Source organism: Pan troglodytes, chromosome 1, assembly GCF_028858775.2.
Source record: "Pan troglodytes isolate AG18354 chromosome 1, NHGRI_mPanTro3-v2.0_pri, whole genome shotgun sequence".
NCBI classification, from domain to species: domain Eukaryota; kingdom Metazoa; phylum Chordata; class Mammalia; order Primates; family Hominidae; genus Pan; species Pan troglodytes.
In genome coordinates, this window is record NC_072398.2 from 12897793 (window position 1) to 12922076 (window position 24284).

The 24284-nt window shown below is 38.4% G+C and overlaps 1 protein-coding gene and 1 pseudogene across 3 annotated transcripts in view; one reads left to right on the forward strand and one right to left on the reverse strand.

Annotated features, from left to right (window-relative positions):
• The window catches only part of ERO1B (endoplasmic reticulum oxidoreductase 1 beta), a 66905-nt gene that overhangs the window by 13297 nt on the left and 29324 nt on the right, over positions 1–24284 (forward strand). For all 3 annotated transcript variants that reach the window (NM_001280454.1, XM_054666313.2, XM_016927789.4), the window contains 3 exon segments: positions 15851–15934; positions 17267–17308; positions 19507–19589. In NM_001280454.1, coding sequence (NP_001267383.1) covers positions 15851–15934; positions 17267–17308; positions 19507–19589 — 209 coding nt within the window.
• LOC112206906 (U2 spliceosomal RNA) lies at positions 1398–1575 on the reverse strand (annotated as a pseudogene).

The following is a 24284-nucleotide window of genomic DNA, read 5'->3' on the forward strand; positions in this document are numbered from 1 at the left end:
CCAGGCTGGAGTGCAGTGGCACGATCTCGGCTCACTGCAAGCTCCACCTCCCAGGTTCATGCCATTCTCCTGCCTCAGCCTCCCGAGTAGCTGGGACTACAGGCACCCGCCACCACACACGGCTAATATTTTGTATTTTTAGTAGAGACAGGGTTTCACCATGTTAGCCAGGATGGTCTTGATCTCCTGACCTTGTGATCCGCCCGCCTTGGCCTCCCAAAGTGCTGGGATTACAGGCATGTGCCACCGCGCCGGCCTTGTTTTTGCTTTTTTTTAGAGACAGGGTCTTGCCATGTTTGCCCAGGCCGATCTCAAATTCCTGGCTTCAAGTGATCTATCGATTGATCGATCTATCTATCTATCCATGTGTCTTTTTGTTTCCTAGGCTTACGTCAGCTAAATTAATTTTTTTTTTGTTTTTTTAGACAGAGTCTCGCTCTGTCGCCCAGACTGGAGTGCAGTGGCTCCATCTCAGTTCACTGCAACCTCCGCCTCCTGGCTTCAAGCGATTCTTCTGCCTCAGCCTTCTGAGTAGCTGGGATTACAGGCGCCCGCCACCATACCTGGCTAGTTTTTGTATTTTTAGTAGAGACGGGGTTTCACCATATTGGCCAGGCTGGTCTAAAACTCCTGACCTCAGGTGATCCACCTGCCTTGGCCTCCCAAAGTGCTGGGATTACAGGTGTGAGTCACTGTGCCTGGCCTAAATATATATGTATTTTATTATTTAGTAATATATGTATGTTTTTGTTTTTGCTTTTTTTAGAGACAGGGTCTTGCCATGTTCGTCCAGGCTGATCTCGAATTCCTGGCCTCAAGTGATCTCTCTCTCTCTATATATATATATGTGTGTGTGTGTATATATATATACTTGTTTCTTAGGCTTAAGTCAGCTAAATTAAATTTTTTTGTTCTTTTTAGACAGAGTCTCACTCTGTCGCCTAGGCTGGAGTGCAGTAGTGTGATCTCAGCTCACTGCAACCTCCGCCTCCCGGGTTCAAGCAATTCTGTTGCCTCAGCCTCCCGAGTAGCTGGGATTACAGGCGCCCACCACCACGCCTGGCTAATTTTTGTATTTTTAGTAGAGACGAGGTTTCACCATGTTGGCTAGGCTGGTCAAATTAAATATTTTTGATGATTAAAAACTAGTATCTTGTGCAGAAATATAACAAATAAGAGAATTAAAGATTTGGGAACACATCTCTCTTATCAGCACCAGGAATATCCAAAAAAGGTGATGTATGTTTCTCCTCTGTACAAAATCCTTTAGGAAAGCATATTTCATGAATGTATTTCAAAGAGTAATCTATACCTAAATAAACTATTGAGTGTCTGTTACTCTAGGCATTTTACATATGAATAAGACATGTGCTTCTTTCTTTTTTTTTTTTTCCCCGGAGGGGTGCACCGTTCCTGGAAGTACTGCAATACCAGGTCGATGCGAGGAGTGGATGGAGCAAGCTCCTATTCCATCTCCCTACTCCAAAAATCCATAATATATTGTTCTTGGGTAGAGGACATATCAGGTATTAACAGATACTTCACTTGATCTTAGCCAAAAGGCCGAGAAGCCATTGGAGAGACAGGTGCTTCTTTAAATTTCCACCACTAAATCTATAAATCTAAGTGCATTTGTAGCTGCTTTCTCTTGTTTCTTTTCTACCATAACATTGAACTATATGAAATTTTTACTTTTATATTTCAAAAATGGTTGAACATGCCAGTTTCATATGGCTCAATGTAATACAGTGGGGGAAGTGTTTCTTGTATCAAAAACCATCTCTTCACAAGTGGTCCAGTTCACATCTCTACATAATGTTATGTCCCTCACTCTTTCACTCCTTCACTTTGGGTTTGTATCTTGTGTTTCTCTATCCCTAGCAGGCTTGGTCAGTAGAAGTACTCAAATATTTGAATGTTTGAATGAATATCTCGTTTAATCTTCACACCAAAATTTTCTCGGTATTAGTCACATTTTTCAAATGAAAAAGTAATAGTTTAGGTATTCCAGGTAGGGTATTTTTGTTGGCTAACAAACAAAACAGAAGTTTTATTAAGAAAAGATATGAAGTAGCTAACAAAATTGAAAGACAAGCTGAGGAAACATACTTCAGAAAAGATAAAACTAAAGCTGGAACTAATGACCATTTCCTTAAAGGAACCACTGGGATTTTGTATCAAATTAACTATTTTCCCATATTTTCCAAACTTTATGTAAGAGTTATATTTCTGTCCAGGTACGGTCATATGACCCGTTGGACCAAAAGAAGGAAGGACACCTTGGTTGACAGTCTCATTTGCATGAGTAAAAGTGGAGTCATTGTTTCCCAAAGGGAAATTAGGGACTGTTACAAAAGAGGGAATAATGGAACTTGGATAGGCAAAAGTGACAATGTGGTTCTTGGCTACTCAACAATCTCATTCTTCCTCTTACACATGCAGTTTAAAAATGTTCTGATCAACACAGTGAAATTATTCCATATGAAACCAAAACATGCTCATACCCTCTCACAGAGGAGGGTTAATGCCATGATCTAGTTAATGCATTCAGCTCTAACTCTAGGATATTTGGGTGATATCTATGCCTCTTTTTGTTCTGTCAGCCTATAAAAGAAAGAAAAAGGAATATACTCTACTCAATATACTCTACCTACAACAGTGGCAAAGAAAGGAAAGCTTTAAAAAGAAAAAGCTAAGAGAAGAGGTTAATTTAACTTATTATTATTTTTTAATTTTAATTTTTTTTTTTTTTGAGACAGAGTCTTGCTCTGTTGCCCAGGCTGGAGTGCAGTGGTACGATCTTGGTTCACTGCAACCTCAGCCTCCCAGGTTCAAGTGATTCTCCTGCCTCAGCCTCCTGAGTAGCTGGGACTACAGGCCCACACCACTACACCCGGCTAATTTTTATATTTTTAGTAGTTACGGGGTTTCACCATGTTGGCCAGGCTGGTCCGCAACTCCTGATCTCAGGTGATCCACCCACCTTGGCCTCCCAAAGTGCTGGGATTACAGGCGTGAGCCACCATGCCCAACCAAAAAGAAGTTAATTTTAAACACATGATTCAGCAAGCAAGGAATACAGGTGGAGGTAACAGTCTGCCTTTATGCAGTTGGGCAGTTGGCTGCTGTAGCTGGTATTTCTAACTTCTCTTTTTTACTTCTTATTCCTTTCCTTTATGCAGTAAATATTTATTGAATGATTAGTTTGTGTCAGGTACTATGGATACAGTAGTGAATAAGACAAAACTTTTCTGATAAGAGAGACAAACAATAAACAAGTAAACAATAAAATATAATTTCAGATGCTTATAAGGTAAATTCTATGGAGAAAAGTAAAGTAGGAGAGTATGAATATTGGGGAATTGGAGGGTGGGAGAGGTAGGTAGCCCTACATTAAAGAAAGTATTTGGGAAAAGAAGGTATTTATGCTAATGTAACATTTGAGCAAAGTCCTACCTAATGTGAAAGAGCCATGAGAAGGTTTGGGGAAACAACATTCCAGGGAAAAGATGTAGAATACCAAGTAAATGGTCTTGAGATAGAAATAAGCTTGGTGTGTTGAATAGGCAGAAAGCTGGTATAGCTGGAGTGAATGAGAGGGAGAGTTGGAAATATAGGTAGGCACCAGATTTAAAAAACAGTAGGACCGTATTGACCATGTAAGGATGCTGGATTTTATTTTAAGCAGGATAAGAAACTACTGAAGGGATTTTTGTGCAAAAAAGACTGTAAGGGTAGAAGACAAGAAATAGAGGCACCATTTAGGAGACTATTGCGTTAGTTCATGTAAAAACAATACAGATTTGCAATAGAATGCTGCAGCTGAAAAATGTAGAAAATGATCAAATTAGGGTTGTACACAAAAGGTAACACCAGCAAGCTTTTCTGATGAATTGAGTGTGAAGTATGATGATAGAAATGAAATCAAGGATGATGCCTAAGTTTTGAGTGCACATATACAAGCACAAATGTACATATATGTAAAATCATGACCAAATAGATTTTATTCCAAGAATGCAAGGATGATTCTTGCATTGATGTCGATCATCAACAAAATTCAATATGTGCTCCTGATTTTTAAAATAATAAGAATGATGTTTATTTCTTAACAGGATTATTTCAGTCCTAATATCAGCATAGCTAATACGTCTTGCATATGGGGAAACACTAGAGGAATTCTCACTTAGGTCAGGAACCAAGACAAGGATACCCACTATCTCCATTAACTGTTGGATATACTACCCAGCACAGTCAAATAAGAAAAAAACAACTATCCAGTGTGATGGCTCTGATTTAAAAAAAAAAAAGAAAAAAATAACTAGAGCCATAAAATTTTATTTTACTTTTTTGTGTATAAATTTAAGGGATACAAGTGCAGTTTTGTTACATGGATATATTGCCTAGTGGTGAAGCCTGGGCTTTTAATGGAACCATCACCCGGATAGTGTGCATTGTACCCCTTATGAAATTTCTCATCCCTTACTCCCCTCCCACCCTTCTTTTTTTTGGAGACAGTCTCACCTTTGTTGCCCAAGCTGGAGTGCTGTGGTGTGATCTCGACTCACTGCAATCTCCACCTCCTGGGTTCAAGTGATTCTCCTGCCTCAGGGCTCCCAAGTAGCTGGGACTACAGGTGTGCGCCACCGTGCCTGGCTAATTTTTATATTTATAGTAGAGATGGGGTTTCACCATGTTGGCCAGGTTGGTCTTGAACTCCTGATCTCAAGTGATCTGCCCACCTTGGCCTCTCAAAGTGCTAGGATGATATGTATGAGCCACCATGCCTGGCCCACCCCACACTTCTGAGTCTCCAGTGACTATTACTCCACATTCTATGCCCATGTGTACACATTATTTACCTCCTACTAATAAGTGACAATGGAGAGGCATACAGATTTTAAAGGAATAAGTATAACTATTTCCATTTATAAATGAAAAAAGTTGTCTGGGCATGGTGGCTTCTGCCTGTAATCCCGGCACGCTGGGAGGCTGAGGCAAGTGGATCAGTTGAGGCCAGGAGTTCGAGACTAGTCTGGTCAACATGGCAAAACCCTGTCTCCACTAAAAATACAAGAAACTAGCTGGGCATGGTGGCGTGTGCCTGTAATTCCAGCTACTGGTCGGGGGGCAGGCAGAGGCATGAGAATTGCTTGAACCCAGGAGGTAGAGGTTGCAGTGAGCCAAGATCACGCCGCTGCACTCCAGCCTGGGTGACAGTGAGACTCTGTCTTAAAAATAAAAAAATATAGTTACATGAAAAAAGTTATATGTAAAAAATGCAAAAGAATCAATAATAAAAACAATAAAACATATGTTAATATAGCAAGCCATAAACTTGATATACAAAAAGTCAATATCTTCATAAATGTAAATAATAACCATTTAGAAGTTATAACAGAAAGGAAACCACCATTTACATTAGCAATGAAGCCAGGCATGGTGGTGCATGCCTGTAGTCCCAGCTACTTGGGAGACTTAGCTGGAAGTATCGCTTGAGCCCAGGAGGTTGAGACAAGCCTAGGCAACATAGCGATACTACTGACTCAAAAAAAAAAAAAAGCAAACAAAATAAAACAAAAAATATATTAGCGATAAAACAGATAAGATATATAGGAATAAGTACATCAAGAAGTATGCAAAACCTAAAGGAAGGAAGCTTTAAAACATTTTTGAAAGACATAAAAGTAGATTTGAACAAATGGAAAGATATCCTTTGTAGCCTAACAATTTTAATTCGCCCCTAGTTAATATGTAAATTTAATGTGATCCTAATAAAAATACTGAATTTTGGCCTGGTGCAGTGGATCACACCTGTAATCCCAGCACTTTGGGAGCTGAGGTGGGTGCATCACTTGAGGTCAGGAGTTCGAGACCCGCCTGGCCAACCTGGTGAAACCCCATCTCTACTAAAAATACAAAAAATTAGCCAGGCGTGGTGGAGTGTGCTTGTAATCCCAGCTACTTGGGAGGCTGAGGTGGGAGAATCGCTTGAACCTGGGAGGTGGAAGTTGCTGTGAGCCAAGATCATGCCACTGCACTCCAGCCTGGGTGACAGAGCAAGACTTCATCTCAAAAACAACAACAACAAAACTGAAGTTTTTGTTTATTTTCCTGGAGCTAGACAAGTTGTCACAGGTTAGGTTCTCTGGGAAGCATATGCTGAGACAGTGATAAGTGTACAAGAGCTTAGTTAGGGAATACTTTTGGGACCAACAGTTTGGGGAAGGCAGGGAATCAGGATTGGGCAAAGGGAGATGTCAAGCTGTGATGCAGCCTCAGTGGAAACCTCAGGTAAGCCTGTGGGGAATTCTTAAGATGGAATAACCCTTCCGAGTTAGTCGTCCCCATTTGGCACGAGAGGTCTAGGCCTTTATATCTCTCCATCAGTTGGTTATTGGATGAAGGCCACCAGAGGAAATAAGGATCCAATCTTGGGTAAGGTGGTTCTTTTCACCCGAGCTTGTCTACCTGCAACATTTCCACAACTGAGGTAATTACATCCCCTTTATTCTTGAAGGGTGATCTGAGTAGTATGTTACAGTGTCTACCACAGTCCACTCCTTGCACCATGTATTTCTGTTGCTGAATTAAAAAATTAGCTTTAAATTTAGCAGCTTAAAACAACAGGGCTGGGCATGGTGGCTCACGCTCGTAATCCCAGCACTTTGGGAGGCCGAGGCTAGTGGATCATTTGAGGTCAGGAGTTCAAGACCAGCCTGGCCAACGTGGTGAAACCCCATCTCTACTAAAAATACAAAAAAAAAAAAAAATAGGCAGTAGTGATGTGCAACTGTAATCCCAGCTACTTGGGAGGCTGAGGCAGGAGAATCATTTGAGCCTGGGAGGCAGAGGTTGTGGTGAACTGAGGTTGCACCACTGCACTCCAGCCTGGGCGACAGAGTGAGACCCTGTCTCAAAAAAACAAACAAAAAAAGACTGAAAAGATGCCATTTCAGGAAGACCTAAAGAGTGTGAGAAAGCAAGCAATGTGGATACCTGGGGAAAGAGCATTTTTGTATGAGGTAAGGATCCAATTTCATTCCTGTGAATGTGAATATCCAGTTTTCCCAATACTTTATTAAAGAGACTATCCTTTCCCTGTTGTGTGTTCTTGGCACTTTTGCCAAACATCAATTGACCATACATACTTGGGAGTCTTAGATTTATTTCTGGGCTTCCTAACTTGTTCCATTGGTTGATGTGTCTATTTTTATGCCAGTACCATGCTGTTTTGAGTACAGTAGCTTTGTAATATATTTTGCAATCACAGTGTGCAATGAGTCCACCTTTGGATTTTTTGCTCATGATTGCTTTGGCTATTCAGAGTCATTTCTGCTTCCATACAAATTTTAGGATTGTTCTTTTTTTGTTTGTTTGTTTTGTTTTGTTTTGTTTTGTTTTTTGAGACAGAGCCTTGCTCTGTTGCCTGGGCTGGAGTGCAGTGGCACAATCATAGCTCACTGTAACCTTGAAAACCTTGTACTGACCTCAACTGATCTTCCCACCTCTGCTTCCTAAAGTGCTGGGATTACAGATGTGAGCTGCTGTGTCTGGCCATATTGTTTTTTATGTATCTGTAAAGAAATGATATAGGAATTTTGATAGGAATTATATTGAATCTGTAGGTCACTTTAGGTGATATGGACATTTTAACAATTTAATTCTTCCAATCAGTGAATATGGGATATCTTTCCACTTATTTATGTCTTCAGTTTCTTTCATTAGCGTTTTAGTTTTTAGTGCATAGATCTTTCACCTCCTTGGTTAAAGTTACAACTATTTCATTTCTTGATGTTACTGTAAATATGATCTCTCAATTTTGGGGGGGATTGTTCATTGTTAGTGTATAGAAATGCTATGGACTTTTGTATGCTGACATCGTAACCTGCAACTTTGCAGAATTTATCACCAGTTTATTACTAGATTTTTTGGCGGAGTCTTTAAAGTTTTCTCTCTATGAGATCATGTCATCAGCAAACAGACATTTTCATTTCTTTTTCTATGTAGATGTCTTTTATTTCTTTTTCTTGCCTTATTTCTCTGACTACAACTTCCAGTACTATGTTGAATAGAAGTGGCGAGAGTGGGCGTTCTTTTCTTGTTTCTAATCTTAGAGGAAAAGCTTTTCAGTTTTCACCACTGAGTATGATGTTAGCTGTGGGTATATGACCTTTATTATGCTCGGGTACATTTTTTCCATACCTTATTTTTCAGGGGTAGTTTTTATCATGAAAGGATGTTGAATTTTGTCATATGTTTTTTCTGCATCTATCAAAATAATCATGTGGCTTTTGTCTTTAATTTTCATAATGTGTATTATTTTTATTGATTTATGTACGTCAAACTACTCTTGCATCTCCGGGATAAATCTCACTTGATCATGGTGAGTGATCTTTTTAATATGCTGTTGGATTTGGTTCACTAATATTTTATTAAGGATTTTTGCATTTTTTTTCATCAGGGCTGTTGGCCTGTAGTTTCCTTTTTTTTTTCTTTTTTTTTTTGTAGTGTCTTTGTCTGGCTTCGAAATCAGGGTAAATACTGGCTTTCTAAAATGAGTTTGGAAGTATTACCTTCTCTTCAATTTTTTTGAAAAGTTTAAAGATTGGTTGCTGTTCTTTATATGTTTGGTAGAACTCAGCAGTGAAGCCATGAGGTCCTGGTCTGTCTGTCTTTTTTTTTTTTTTTTTTTTTTTTTGAGACCAAGTCTTGCTCTGTCGCCCAGGCTGGAGTGCAGTGGCGTGATCTCGGCTCATTGCAACCTCCATCTCCTGGGTTCAAGTGATTCTCCTGCCTCAGCCTGTCGAGTAGCTGGGATTATAGGCCCATGCCACCATACCCAGCTAATTTTTGTATTTTTAATAGAGACAGGGTTTCACCATGTTGTCCAGGCTGGTCTTGAACTCCTGACCTGACCTCAGGTGATCCACCTGCCTTAGCTTCCCAAAGTGCTGAGATTATTACAGGCATGAGCCACTGCGCCCAGTGCCTCGTCTTTCTTTGATAAGATACTTTTTACTGAATCAGTTTCCTTAATTATTATTGGCCTATTCAGATTTTCATTACTTCCTTACTCCAGCTTTGGTAGGCTGCATGTTTTTAGTAATATCTTCATTTCTTCTAGGTTATCCAGTTTATTGGAATATAGTCGTGATTAGTAGTCTCTTTTTCTTTGATGTCAGTTGTAATGTCTCCTCTTTAATTCTGATTTTGTTGGCATTTTCTCTTTTTCTTTGTTAGTCTAGCTAAAGGTTTGTCTATTTTGTTTATCTTTAAAAAAAAAACTTTGGTTTCATTGATTACTGATTTCTAGTTTCATGTTAGTGTGGTCACATAAGATACTTCATATGATTTCAGTGTTCTTAAATTTGTTAAGACTTGTTTTGTGGCCTAACATGCTCTATCCTGGAGAATGTTCCATATGCACTGAGAATAATGTATATTCTGTTACTGTTGTATGGAATATTCTATAAATATCTGGTAGGGCCATTTGGTCTAAAGTGTAGTTCAAATCCAGTGTTTCCTCATTGATTTTTTTTTCTGTCTAGGTGATCTAATGTTGAAAGTGGAGTATTGAAGTCTTATTGTATTGCAATTTATTTCTCTCTTCAAAGCTATTGATATTTGCTTTATATATTTACCTTTTCTGAAGTTGGGTGCATATATATTTAGTTTTTGTAACTTCTTGATAAATTGACCCCCTTATCATTTTAAATGACCTTCTTTATCTCTTTTTACATGTTTGACTTAAAGTCTGTTTTGTCTGACATATGGATAGCTACCCCGCTCTTTTGGTTTCTAGTTGCATAGAACATCTTTTTCTATCTTTTCAGTCTGTGTGTGTCCTTAGAGGTGAAGCAAGTCTTTTATAAGCAGCATATAGTTAGGTCTTATTTTTTAATCCATTCGCCACTTTTAATCCAATCCACTTTTGATTGGATAATTTAATCCATTTGCATTCAAAGTAATCGTTGATAGGTAAGGACTTACTATTGCCATTCTGTTAATTGCTTTTTTTGTTAATCTGTAATTCGTTTGTTCTCTCCTCCTCTCTTGCTGTTTTCCTTTGTGGTTTGATGATTTTTTTTTGTAGTGGTATGCCTTGAATCTTTTATCTTTTCTGCAACTACTAAAGGTTTTTGCTTTGTAGTTACCATGAGACCTACATACATCTTGTGTTAGTAGCAGGCTGTTTTCAGCTGATACTGACTTAACTTTGATCACTTGCATAAATGCTATACTTTTACTTGCCTCCCCGCCCCAATTTGTTTTTAAGGACATGTCTTATATCTTGTATAGTTTGTATAGTGTATTATAGCTATAGTTATTTATTTTTAATATTTTGTCTAACTTTCCTATTAGATATATAATTGATATTTACACCACCAGTACAGTATAATAGTGTTCTGAGTTTGTATGCTTACTTTTACTAGTGAGTTTTATGTTTTCTAATTTATTTATTTATTTATGTTTGAGATGGAGTCTTACTCTATCACCCAGGCTGGAGTGCAGTGGCACGATCTTGGCTCACTGCAGCGTCCACCTCCCAAGTTCAAGTGATTCTCCTGACTCGGCTTCCCGAGTAGCTGGGATTACAGGTGCACACCAGCACACCCAGCTAATTTTTGTACTTTTTTAGTAGAGATGAGGTTTCACCATGTTGGCCAGGCTGGTCTCGAACTTCTGGCCTCAAGTGATCCACCCGCTTCGGCCTCCCAAGTTGTTGGGATTACAGGTGTAAGCCCCTGCGCCCAGCCGTTTTCATATGTTTTTAATATTGCTAGTTGGCAGCATTTTTCTTCAGCTTGAAGGATCCTTTTAGCATTTCTCATAAGGCAGGTCTAGTGGTGATAAATTTCCTTACGTTTTGTCTGAGAAAGTTTTTATTTCCCCTTTTATTTTTTAAGAACAGGATCACTGGATATAGTATTTTTGGTTGACAATTTTTTTTCTTCCTTTTCTTTCGGCTTTTTGAATCTAATATTCCACTCCTTTCTGGCCTACAAGGTTTCTGTTGAAAATTTTGCCTATAATTTATTGGAAGTTCCCTTGTTTGTAACAACTCACTTTTCCCTTGCAGCTTTCAATATTTTCTCTGTCTTTAACTTTTGACAATTTGATAATAATGTCTCTTGGTGTGTGAGTCTCTTTGGATTCCTCCTATCAAGTTTTCATTGAACTTCCTGGATCTGGCTGAGTTTTTTTTTTTTGCTTTGTTTTTCTTTTTTTTCTGTCTCTCTCTCTCTTTCTGTCCTTCTTTCTTTCTTTCATCATAAGCAAGCTAACAGGAGGGATCTGGCTTTCTGTTTCCTTCCCCAGACTTGGAAAGTGTTCTGCCACTTTTTCTTTGAATTTTTTTTGTTCCTTTTTCTCTTTCTTCTCCTTCTGGTACTCTGATAATGTGTGTAATTCTGCTTGGTGGTATCCTGTGAGTCCCTTAGACTGTCTTCACTCTTTTTCATTATTTTTTCTTTTTGTTCCTCAGATTGGATGATTTCCATTGAACTGTCTTCAAGTTTGCTAATCCTTTCTTCTGCTTGATCTAGTTTGCTGTTGGACCCCTCTATTGAATTTTTTTAGTTTGGCTATTGTGTTCTTCAGCTCAATGATTTCTGTTTGATATTTTAAAAATATTTTCTACTTCTTTGTTGATATTCTCAATTTGTTCATGCATCGCACTCCTTACCTCAGTGAGCATCTTTATGACTCCTTCTAAATGTCCTGTTAAGTAAATCACATATCTTCATTTCAGTAGGGTTGGCTTCTAATTGAGATTGTCTTGTTCTTTTTTTTTTTTTTGGAGCATATTTCCCTATTTCTTCATTTTTCTTAACTTAAGGCACATAGAATGCTGTCCCTTCTGTTTAGGCTTCAGGAGGTTTATTCTTTATTTGCTACATAGGCTCCTAGATACTGGCTTGTTAGAAGCCAAATCTGCAGGGAGTTGCTGGAAAGGCTGCCAAGATTTTGGCTTGAGGAACTGGAATAATGGAGTTGCTGTTTAGTCAGATGGTGAGTATTACTAGTAGGAGTAATTCTTCATTTTTCTTAACTCTGTATTGGTTTCTGTGTATTATATAAAAGAACTACCTTCTCTAGTCTTGTTAGACTGGTCTTATGTAGCAGGTGTTTCTTCCCAATCAGCCTGGGCAGTATTCTAGTTCCGCAAAACTTTGTGCTTGTCCAGCCTGCTGTCTCTGTTCTTAGTGGCCTCCAAGAAATTAGAGTCAAGTTGTACTACTGCCTTGAGAGAGGTGGTATAGAAGCCATTCCCTTGGGATATGACTAGAGATATTGGGATGTTAGATGTGTGCTTTGGTTTCTTCTTTCCTTGCAGAGAAGCTGAAAGCCAGAGTTTATCTCCCACTGATTCTGCTCTGCACCAAAGAGAGCATCTGAGGCAGATGCCTGTATTCTTGATCTAACTGGTGACTTTTTAACTTGGAAGAGATAGCTGCTGAATATTTATTTGCAAGTTTAAAAGTCACCTGTTTGTTCTCTGTGGTCTAGGAGACTCAGGAGTGTAGGGCTTCATCAACTCCCAGAGCTAGGTGATTTAGCAGCCTATCCCTCCAGTGAAGGCTATAAAAGTTGGGGTTCTCGATGTGTTCAAAAACTATTTTCATGGAGAGTTTGAAGACCTGGAATTATTGCCAGAGCCTGTAGGGAAAAAGGTGCAGGAAGCCCACTCTACTTTTTGGGCCAGCAGGTCTCATGCCCCCCTAGCAGGGGGAGACTTCTGATCTGAAGCTATTACTGAAGCATGCCAGGAGAAAGGCACAGGGAGTGCTGACTTTCCTTTTCAGGAATGGGGAGGTCCCCCACCTCCTTCCATTGAGAGATGGTGGGAGTTTGTCTCTAGAGCACATGGAGGCAGAAGGCATGAGAAGTGCTGTCCCCTCCATTCGTGGTGGCAGAGATTTCAGAGTTGGGATTGTGTCTGGAGCAAGCCAGGGAAGGAGGTGCAGAGAGTGCTCACTCTCCCGTTCAAGCAAGAAGTCTCACATGCACCTTGCAGGGGTAACCTTTTGGTCTGGAGTTCCCTGAAGCAAGCCAGGGAAGAAGACACAGGGAATATCCCCTTCTCTTTCTTGTCATGGAGAGGTCCCCTTGCCTCCTTCTAATGAGAGGTTGCAGAAACTTATCTCAGGAGCAAGCCAGGGAAGAAAGCGCAGAGGGTGCTGTTCCTCCTGTTCTTGCTGGCAGAGGCCTCCAGCCTTTTTCCAAGGAGAGAGTGGATGGCTGGGATTAGCGCCTGAAGTAAGCCAGGGGAAGAAGGCACATAGAGTGCTGTCCCTTCTGTTTAGGCTCAAGGAGGTTTATTCTTTATTTGCTACATGGGTTCCCAGATACTGGCTTGTTAGAGGCCAGAGCCTCAGGGAGTTGCTGGAAAAGCTGCCAAGATTTTTGGCTTGAGGAACTAGAATAGTGGAGTTGCTTTTTACTCAGATGGTGAGAATTTCTAGGAGGAGGAGGTGCAGTTTTGGATATGTTAATTTTGAGGTACCTATGAATGCCTTGTCCAGGAAGAGAGAATCCAGGAAGCAGGTGGGTATACAGGCCAGAAGCTTAAGGGAGGTGTCCAGGCTGAGAACTTGCAGTCCCCAGATGTGCCATGCTGTTTTAAGGTTCTTTGTTTATGCACATCCTGCCCCACTGCCTATAAATCTCCCTCAAACACTTCTAGTCATACCCATTTTACATATTACCAAAAGGCAGAGTTGATCACCCTCTCCTCTATGTTGCCAATCTACCTATTTTTGCCTTCTTCTCTGTAATATAGATATTGTTTACTTAACCATATTAATTAGGTGTCTACTATGTATTATACCACTGTTCCAAGCACTAAGGATAAGATGATGCAAAATTCTGATCCTTATGGTGGGAGGTGCAGACAATAAGCAGATAACATTCAGGTAGTGATAAGTGCCATAAAAGAATGTAAAACAGTACGTTGGGGTAGAGGTTGCATACTGAGCACTACTTTAGCAAGCCTGGCCAGGAATGTTCTCTCTGCTTAGGTGTGATATGTGAGAGAGACTTGAATGAGGTGAAAGAGTGAGCCGTCATAAGATCTGGAGGAACAATAATACAGGCAGAGAGGACAGCAAATATAAAGACCTTGAGGCCGGGCATGGTGGCTCACACCTATAATCTTAACACTGGGAGTCTGAGGTGGGTGGATGGCTTGAGCCCAGGAATTCCAGCCCAACCTGGGAAACATAGTGAGACCTTGTCTCTACTTAAAAAAAAAAAAAAGAAAGAAAAAATTAGCCAGGTGTGGTGGTACATCTGTGGTCCCAGCTACTTGGGAGGCTGAGGTACAAAGATCACCTGAGCCCAGGAGTTCGAGGCTGCAGTGAGCCAGGTTCGTGCCACTGCACTCCAGCCTGGGTAACAGAGCAAGACTCTGTCTCAAAAAAGAAAAAAAAAAAGATAAAGACCGGCCAGGCACGGTGGTTCATGCCTCTAATCCCAGCACTTTGGGAGGCCAAGGCAGGCGGGTCACCTGAGGTCAGGAGTTCGAAGCCAGCCTGGCCAACATGGTGAAACCCTGTCTCTACTAAAAATACAAAAATTAGCCAGGCGTGGTGGTGGGCACCTGTAATGCCAGCTACTTGGGGGGCTGAGGCAGAAGAATCGCTTGAACCCAGGAGGCAGAAGTTGCAGTGAGCCAGGATTACACCATTGCACTCCAGCCTGGGTGACAGAGTGAGACTCTGTCTCAAAAAATAAAAAAAAATAAAGATCTTGAGACATAGGGAGCATGGTATGTTCCCAGCAAGGCCAGTGTGGCCAGAGGAGCATAATAGAAGAGGTCAGAGAGGTAGGCCAGAGGCCAGGTTATGGAGGGCCTTGTGGAGCTTGCTGCAGAGTTTATAAACTCTAAGGGTGATGGGAAGCCACAGGAAGGTTTTGAGGAGGGATTGATATGATCTGATTTGTTTTAAATAGATAACTGTAGTTGCCATATGGAAATAGAAGTAGAAGCAGGGAGACTATTGCAATAGTGTAGGCAAGAGGTAGGTGGTGACAAATGGAAAAATGAATTGTTTGATGGGGAGCAAGAAAAGGGAGGAAAGAGAATAAAACCTAGATTTTGGCATGGGCAATCTCAAGTCCTATTGAATTACTGTCTTCCTGTAATGTGTAGAATAGGAAAACGCAGCTTTTTTACCATGGTTAAAATGTCCTGCATGACTGTCCCTTGTTTACCTCCATCCTCGTTCTCTGCCACCCTCCCCCTTCTACATTAAACGTCAGCCCAACTGGTGTTTTTTAGTTCACACAACTGCCCAGGCTTTTTATTGCCTTATCCAAATGCACACTTCCTCCATCCTAAAATATTACCGCCTCAGAGGCCTCCATCTGCTAGCCCCACTATTACAGTTCTCTGGATTTTCTTTGTAGCACTGACTACAACTCGTACTAAACATACAAATATTTAATTTGTTTCCTTCAATAGATTTTTAAGTTCCAGAGGGATAGGGGAGTTCTTTTTCTGTCCATTTTTCCCCCATAGCCTACCCAGTGCCTGACACATAGTGGATGCTCAGTTCTTATTTGTTGAATAAATGGGTGCATGAGATAACTCTCATTAATAAGATAACATTAGGAGACTGGAAGACATTCAAGTAGTTCTAAATGCTTTCTCTGTCACCCAGTCTGGAATGCAATGGCATGATCTAGCTCATTGCTGTCATTTTAAATTCTGAACCTTATAGGTGCCACGAGGATAGGAAGTATTCCTTCTTATTCACCACCATGTCACTGGTGCCCAACACAATGACACTTTGAGAGCACCCCATAACTATAATATGAGTTTACTAACTTTGTTCTTTCTTTCAAGGTTAATCTGAAGCGACCTTGTCCTTTCTGGGCAGAAGATGGCCACTGTTCAATAAAAGACTGTCATGTGGAGCCCTGTCCAGAGGTATAATAAATAAAATAACAGGGCAAAGCCAATTTTCTGTTGGACTTTTAGAAAAGCATAACCTCTATTTTATTTCAGGCTAATGTCAATGGATTTGGATGTGTCAGCAAATTCATATGCTCTCAGCTCTCTCCTTTAGAACCAGATTATTGAAGATTCTATACTTGACACCCAAATGGGTTTGGAGACACTTGTATCCAGTGATACTGGTGATCAAATATGGAAATATAGTCTTATTCTAAAATGGAAGGAAAATCAGAGGCCTGTTCTAGGATTGGATCTGCAGTTGTCTTTTATTTCATGCTTTATTGAATCAGCATCTTGTTTCATAGGAAAAAATAAATAAATAAATAAAAACAAGCTACTGGACCCTATATTTCAAATTTATAGTGATTTAATTGGGGAAATTTCAGGCTTAGAATTAGATTTTCACTTGGTCTTGTTACATTTACATTTTAAAAAAAACCTATACTTAATACCAAGAGAATGCTACATTTTAGACTTTGATTTTTGTTATCTAACATAATTAATTATTCCCCTCTCCTTCAACAGTAATTAGTTGTAAGCTTTGTTTTCCTTTCACTCTCTGCTTTTCTTACCTAATCAGTTAGTCTAGTTTGTTGTCCTTAAAAATCTGTACCAATGTCCTTCCTAAAGGGAACATTCTTTAAAAATTTATAATATTCAGTTTCCTTTAAGAATAAAATATGTATTAAGTATTTTGTTTAAAGTTCTGTTTGATAAGCCGGTTGTAATAATTCAGATACATTTATTAAAGCCTAACACTAATTATTGGCCTTGTGAAAAAGAATGTTCCAGCTACATGCAGTTCTCCCATTGGTAAACCCTAGATTAGATTGGTAAATTCTAGGTTAATCGTGTGGGCCAAAAAAAGCTCTCTAGTAATCCAAAATTGCCTACACTTTATTAGAGCAGAAGTTAAAATTGCACATAATACATTGCAAATAATTTTGAACTTTCAAAACTTTCTTTTCTGTGGTAACAAAGTTTGTGGAAGGAAGTGATTGTCAGTGTTTTCAACCTAAATTATATAAACTATAAAAAATACTGCAATAGTTATTAGAGCTGCTTTTGGCTTTCTTACTTTGTGTATGTCATTCAGTTTTCTATACTTTGATTTATAAGTCTGTATATTGGGATAACACTTTTACTTTATGAGATAGTGTGAAAGCAGAATTTGAGTGAGTGTATATTTGCCCCTCATAGAGTAAAATGCTTGATGAAACAGAGCAATGCATTGACAATTCGGAAGAAATTCCAAAAAAAATAAAGATCACTTAAAAAATTTTTTGTTTTTCTTGTTTTTTTAAGAGTAAAATTCCGGTTGGAATAAAAGCTGGACATTCTAATAAGGTAAGTCCCTCCTCTTCCTTGAGTGTTTCTGCTTTACGTTGTGAAACTTACCATTTACTGACTGACAGTGGCTGTAGTGAAGAACCATGTTATGGTTAGTTGGGAATGGAGACATTTTGCCTCAGAATTCCAAATCCCTAACTCTTGCATCAAGCAGATAGATTGTACATTTCTAGATTCTTTTGAAATTGCTTCAGTACTGTTTTTGGAATCTCTGGAACAACTATTAAATGTAACTATAGTGTCAGATCCCCTAGTCAGCAGGTGTTTTATCACATAGCTATTTTTAGTCTTCTGTTTCAACTAGTTAGCCTGGCAGGTTTAGAATTATATTGTATAGAGTAAATATCAAGATATTTTGAGCAGAGTACTTTCAGATGGTATTAAGATATTCATTTTTAATGATTGTTCTTGTCCTCTTATGAGAGTATTATAATTTATTTTGCCATTGATATGTTTTTAGAGAACCGTTTATTTCCTGTTTTTCACTACTGCACATCCATAATAAAGATCATCATACCCTCTCTCTCTGTCTCCTTCTTGTGCCTCCTTTGCATTTTCTTCTTGCTCTCTCTCCCGTGTAATCTTTTGTTTTTACTTTATTGTATTTATTTTTGCTTCAGATCTGAAATAAATAAAACCATATAAAAGCAGTTGAAACCCCCTCAGCTCTTTCCCAGTTCGTTCTACTTCCTTCCTCCCAGAGCTAATCATTTTTCTGAAGTATCCTTCTGTGATTTTATATTCTTATTGCAGGTGTATCTACAAGTAATATATTTTACACTTTTATTGCATGTGTATCCACAAGTAATATGTAATTTATTGTGTGTGAATTTTTTTAATTTAAATAATATTAAATAATATTTTTCTATTTCTTTAGGTTACAAACTTTTTTTCAGTTTGTGCTTTTACTCAGTCTTACGCTTTTGAAATTTTCTCTGTTGGTATATGTGGATTTTGCTCATCATCTTAATAGTTGTAGTCAGTTGTATGACTATAACACATATTAGCCATTCCTCTATTGATGGACATTTCAGTTGTTCCCAATTTTTGGCTATTTCAAACAGTAATGCACTAGCATTTTTGTCCTTTGTCTCATTGTGCACACACGTAAGAGTTTCTCTAGGTCTACCTGTAAAGGCAGGATTGCTGAACCATAAGGCATGCCTATCTCACCATTAGAAATAATACCAAATAATTTTCCAAGGCAGTCGTACCTTTTTAAAAAAATGGTTGCCCTGGGATATGGTCTCACTAGTGGGACTGCAGGTTCAAAGGTTTAAGCATTTTGCAAACCTGTGTGTGTGTGTGTGTGTGTGTGTGTGTGTATGTATATGTACGTATGTATATATATGTGTGTGTATATATAACTTTTATATAAAAACCCTCTTTAGAACTAAATTTGACCATATATATATATGTTTGCACACACATATGTTTGCTATATATATACATATATATACACATATATACACACACATATATGTATATATATATAGCAAACGTGTTTGCTATATACATATACATGCAAGCATACATATATATACACACACATATATATACATATATATGTGTGTGTATATATATATATATGGTCAAATTTACTTCCCAAGAGGGTTGTTTTTTCAGTTGATATCACCAACACATCAGTGCTAATTGTTAACTTTTACTTTTGAATTTTTATTTATTTTTTTGAGACAGAGTCTTGCTCTGTCATGCAGGCTGGAGTGCAGTGGCGTGATCTCAGCTCACTTCAACCTCTATCTCCCAGATTCAAGCAATTCTCCCGCCTCAGCCTCTCCCGAGTAGCTGGGATTACAGGCGTGTGCCACCACACTTGGATAATTTTTGTATTTTTAGTAGAGATGGGGTTTCACCATGTTGACCAGGCTGGTCTTGAACTCCTGACCTCAAGTGATCCGCCCGCCTTGGCCTCCCAAAGTGCTGATTACAGACATGAGCCACTGCATCCAGCCTAATTGTTAAATTTTAATATGTTGTTGATGGAAATAATATTTAGTTGGTGGAAATTTCTGCCTCATTTTCATTTGTATTTCTTACATATGATAGGGATTTTTATAATGGAATGTATGTATATTTAGTGTATATCATTGTTGACAGATTGATTATTCTGCCAATAGAAACTGAAATAAAGAATAAGGTAATAATTTTTACTAAACTTATGAACTTCTTTGCAGTACTTGAAAATGGCAAACAATACCAAAGAATTAGAAGATTGTGAGCAAGCTAATAAACTGGGAGCAATTAACAGCACATTAAGGCAAGTTTTATTTTGGTAATATTAAGAAAATATTCTCTTATTGGTATCAAGAATCAATTTTTTATGATTTTGGTAAAACATTTTTGTACCCATTAAAGTTTTAACTAATATATTTTTAAAAGGAAGAAAAAGGTTTTCTTTATCCTAAATTTCATAATAGCTTTGCCTCTTCTTGGCTGATTTAGCCTTAAATTTCTAGAATGTATCATCCATAGTAAATCTTTTAAAAAGTAGAAATTTACAAGATTGTTCAGCTAACAGGGTTTATGGATAAATTTTTCCTGATTACTATGGAAGAAGGGGCTTGAACTCCTAAATCTTTTTGAATAGTGATTGAGTCTGGATGTTACATTTTGAATGATAAAAGTTATTAGCCTGTTAAATTTCATAGATTTTTTTTCTGTTAACTTTTCCTTATTTGTTCTAAACAGAAACCAGCATAAACAATATATAAATGGCCTCAAATTGTGTAGTATAAAATGACTAGACATAATCAGTAGTTGGGAATGAGATATTTCAGAAATTCCTTTACATTCCCATTTGATTAGGTTTGTATTTATGAGCCGGGCACGGTGGCTCATGCCTGTAATCCCAGCGCTTTGGGAGGCTGAAGTGGGCAGATCACCTGAGGCCAGGAGTTTAAGACTAGCCTGGCCAACATGGTGAAACCCCATCTCTACTAAAAATACAAAAATTAGCCGGGCGTGGTGGCGGGTGCCTATAATCCCAGCTACCTGAGAGGCTGAGGCAGGAGAATTGCTTGAACCTGGGAGGCAGAGGTTGCAGTGAGCTGAGATCGCACCATTGCACTCTAACCTGGGTGACAAGAGCGAGACTCTGTCTCAAAAAAAAAAAAAAAAGATTTGTATTTATGTACCATAATTGCTAATGACTCAGTATAAGTTAGCAATTTTATTTATTGAAGACAAAATTTAATATAGGAAAATAAAAGATAATAAACACCCACATACATATCCTCCATTTCAAATAAATAATCCTCCATTCCAAGTAAATAAATATTAACATTTTTTGCCATATGGTTTAAGGAACAAGAAACATCACAGATAAATTTAAAATCCCTTATGCTCTATTCCCTAATCCAGTAGAGGTAACTACTATCATGAATTTGTTGGTGTATATCCGGTCTGTTTTTGTTTTTATATATTTATATGTATAAATAAGATAGTTTTGCGTATATGGTTTTATTTTTCCTTTATATAAATGATATCCTATATTTAACATTCTGCAACTTTTTTCATTATACATTTTGCTTTCTAGATCTGTCCATGTTGAAACACAGATTTATTCTTTTAACTGATGAATGATTTTCATCATATAAATATCCCATATTTTACTTAGCTATTCACTTATTGATGGATGTTTAGCTATTTCCAATTATTTACTTTTACAAACATGCCACCTTGAGCATTCCCAAATTTTTTTTCACATTAGAAGTAGAATTGTTGAATCTTAGGATTGTCTTTTTAATACCCATTCTTGATATTGCCTGATGACATTCCATAGTACTTGGTGTGAATATATACTGACTCCAGTGCTGACAGCTTGTATCATTCTCTACATCCTTACCAAAAGTTGATAATGTTTGTTGAATGTGAAATAGTACCTTGTTTTTATTTTATACTTCGTAATTACTAGTGGATTTGAGCATTTTTTGAGTTTCTTATTCATTCAACAAATGAATGTCTACAATGTGCCAAGCACTGTTCTAGGGTACTAGGAATCCAGTAGCGTAACGGATAAAATTTCCGCCCTCGTGCAACTTGATCCTTGTCAGAGGAAATAACATGATAAACAAGTAAAATATATGAGAAATAAGTAAGTAAAATGATGATGAATGCTAGGGAAGACAGGCAGGGAAGAACAAAGAGGGCTAGGAGTGAGAGAGTGGCACTGTTTTAAATTGGGTGGTCAGAGAAGACCTAAGTGATAATACAACATTTGAACAAATTGCTGAAGAAGGTGAAGGCATGAGTCATACTATGGTTGGCTGGGGGATGAGCATTCCAGGTATATATAAATGTTAGTTGAAAACCCCCATGGCAGGATCATGCCTAGACTTAAACACAATAAGACCAATGTAACTGGAGCACAGTCTTCAAGGGCAAAGTAGCAGAAGACAAGGTCAAAAGATGCTAGGGATGGGGCAGGAGGTGGGGTGGGTAGAGATCTTGTAGAGCCTTGAAAGCAATTATAATGAGTGTTTGCTTTTAGACTGGGTGGAATAAAACTCACGGGGAGGTTTTGAACAGAGGAGTTAAGGGCATGTGTTGAGGGAGCCTGATATGTTGCAGAAGCCTTATTACGTGATTATCGTAGTAATCCAAATAAGACATTATGGTGATTTAAACCAGGGTGATAGCAGTGGAAATGATGAGAAGCGGTCAGGTTCTGGATGTATTTTGAAGATACAGCTAACAGGATTTGCTGCAGTTATTGGATATGTGGTATTGAGAAGATATGAGCTTTTAGATGACTACAAGATTTGGAATTATAAAAATGGAGTTGCCATTTACTGACCTGTGGACAGCTGCAGGAGGAGCAAGTCTGATACAAAGTTATAGTCAAATTTGGATTTGTTAAGTTTGAGCTGCCTGTGAGACATCCACTTGGAGATTTCAGGTAGGCAGTTGGATATACAAATCTGAAATAGGGGAGAGGTCTGGATGTCAGTCAATGAATAGATGGTGTTTAGCAGCCATAAACCTAAATGAGATCACCAAGGAGAGAGTGTAAATAGAGGAATGATCTAGGGACTAGGCTTAAGTCATTAGAAGATTTTGGGGTAAATTGTCAGTTTATATTCTTTGTCATTTTTTTCTCCATTGGATTGGATTTTAAAATTATTACTGATTTGTAAGCATTCTTTATATAATGTGATAATTCTTTGTTGGCTGTGTTGTTAGGATTTGTCCTTTAATTTTGCATATAGTTTTTTGTTGTTGAACAGAAATTATTTTTTAAACTTAAAAAATTTAAGTATAATACACATATGGTAGAATAGAAAATTCTTAAGTGTAAAGGTCAATTTAACTTTACAAAGTGAACCCAACTCTATAGCCACCATCCAGAGCGTTATACTTGCTGTCCAGATTACCATGTGTACTTTCCTAGTCATTATCACCTTCCAAAGTTAACCGTGATTTTGAGATACTGACAGAGATTAGTTTTAACTGTTTATAAATAGAGTGATATAGAACATATTCTGTTGTATCTGGCTTCTTTTTGTTAACATGTATCTGAGATTCATTCATGTTTTTGGGCATAGTAATGTTTAATTCTTTTTTATTGGCACATAGTATTCTATAATAAGAATGTGCCATGTTTCCATTCTGCTCTTGATAGCTTATGCTTTGGGGCCATTTCAGAAATATTTTGGTGGATACAGTTGGACATGGTGGCTCATGCCTGTAATCCCAGTACTTTGGGAGGCCAAGGGAGGAGGATTGTTTGAAGCCAGGAGTTCAAAATCAGCCTGGCCAACAAGTGAGATCCTGTCTCTACAAAAAATTAAAAAAAAAAATATCCAGGTGCAGTGGCATGGGCCTATAGTCCCAGTTACTTGAGAGGCTGAGGCAGGAGGATCACTTTGAGTTCATGAGTTTGAGACTGCAGTGAGCTATGATTGTGCCACTGTACTCCCCAGCCTGAGTGACAAAGTGAGACACTATCTGTGAAAAAATAAAAAACAAATTTGGTGCATACATATGTATATTTTTATGGAGAATATACCTAGAAATGAGATTAGGTACTGCCAAATTGTTTTCTAAAATTGCTACCAAATTATATTGCTACTAGCAGTGTATCAGTTATCTGTTCTACAACTTCTCCAGTGATTGGTACTATGATTTTTAAACAGCTTTACTTTGAGGTATAATGAAATATGATACACTGCATGTAAAGTATACAGTTTGATGTTTTGACATGTGTCCACCCATATAACATCATCACAATTAAGATACCATAGGCTGGGTGTGGTGGCTCATGCCTGTAATCCTAGCACTTTGGGAGGCCGAGGCAGGGGGATCATGTGAGGCCAGGAGTTCAAGACCAACCTGGCCAACATGGTGAAAATACTACTTAAATACTACTAAAAATAAAAAAATTAGCCAGGCGTGGTGGCAGATGCCTGTAATCCCAGCTACTCAGGAGGGTGAGGCAGGAGAATCACTTGAACCCAGGAGGCGGAGGTTGCGGTGAGCCAAGATCGTGCTACTACACTCCAGCCTGGGTGACAGAGTAAAACTGTGTCTCAAAAAAAAAAAAAAAAAAAAAAAAAAATATATATATGTATATATATATTGACTGGGCATGGTGACTCACACCTGTAATCCCAGCACTTTGGGAGGCCAAGACAAGCAGATCACTTGAGCCCAGGAGTTTGAGACCAGCCTGGGCAACATAGCAAGACCCTGTCTGTACAAAAAAATAAATAAATAAATTAGCTGGATGTGTTGGCGTATGTCTATATTTCGAGCTACTTGGGAGGCTGAGGATAGAAGGATCACTTGATCCCAGAAGGTCAAGGCTACAGTGAACTATGATGTCAGTGCACTCCAGCCTGGGTGCAGTGAGACCCTGTCTCAAAATTATATATATATATATATATATATATATTTATCTCTCCCAGAAAGTTTCTCATTCCCTATTCCATCTTTTATGCTCCTCATTTCCCAG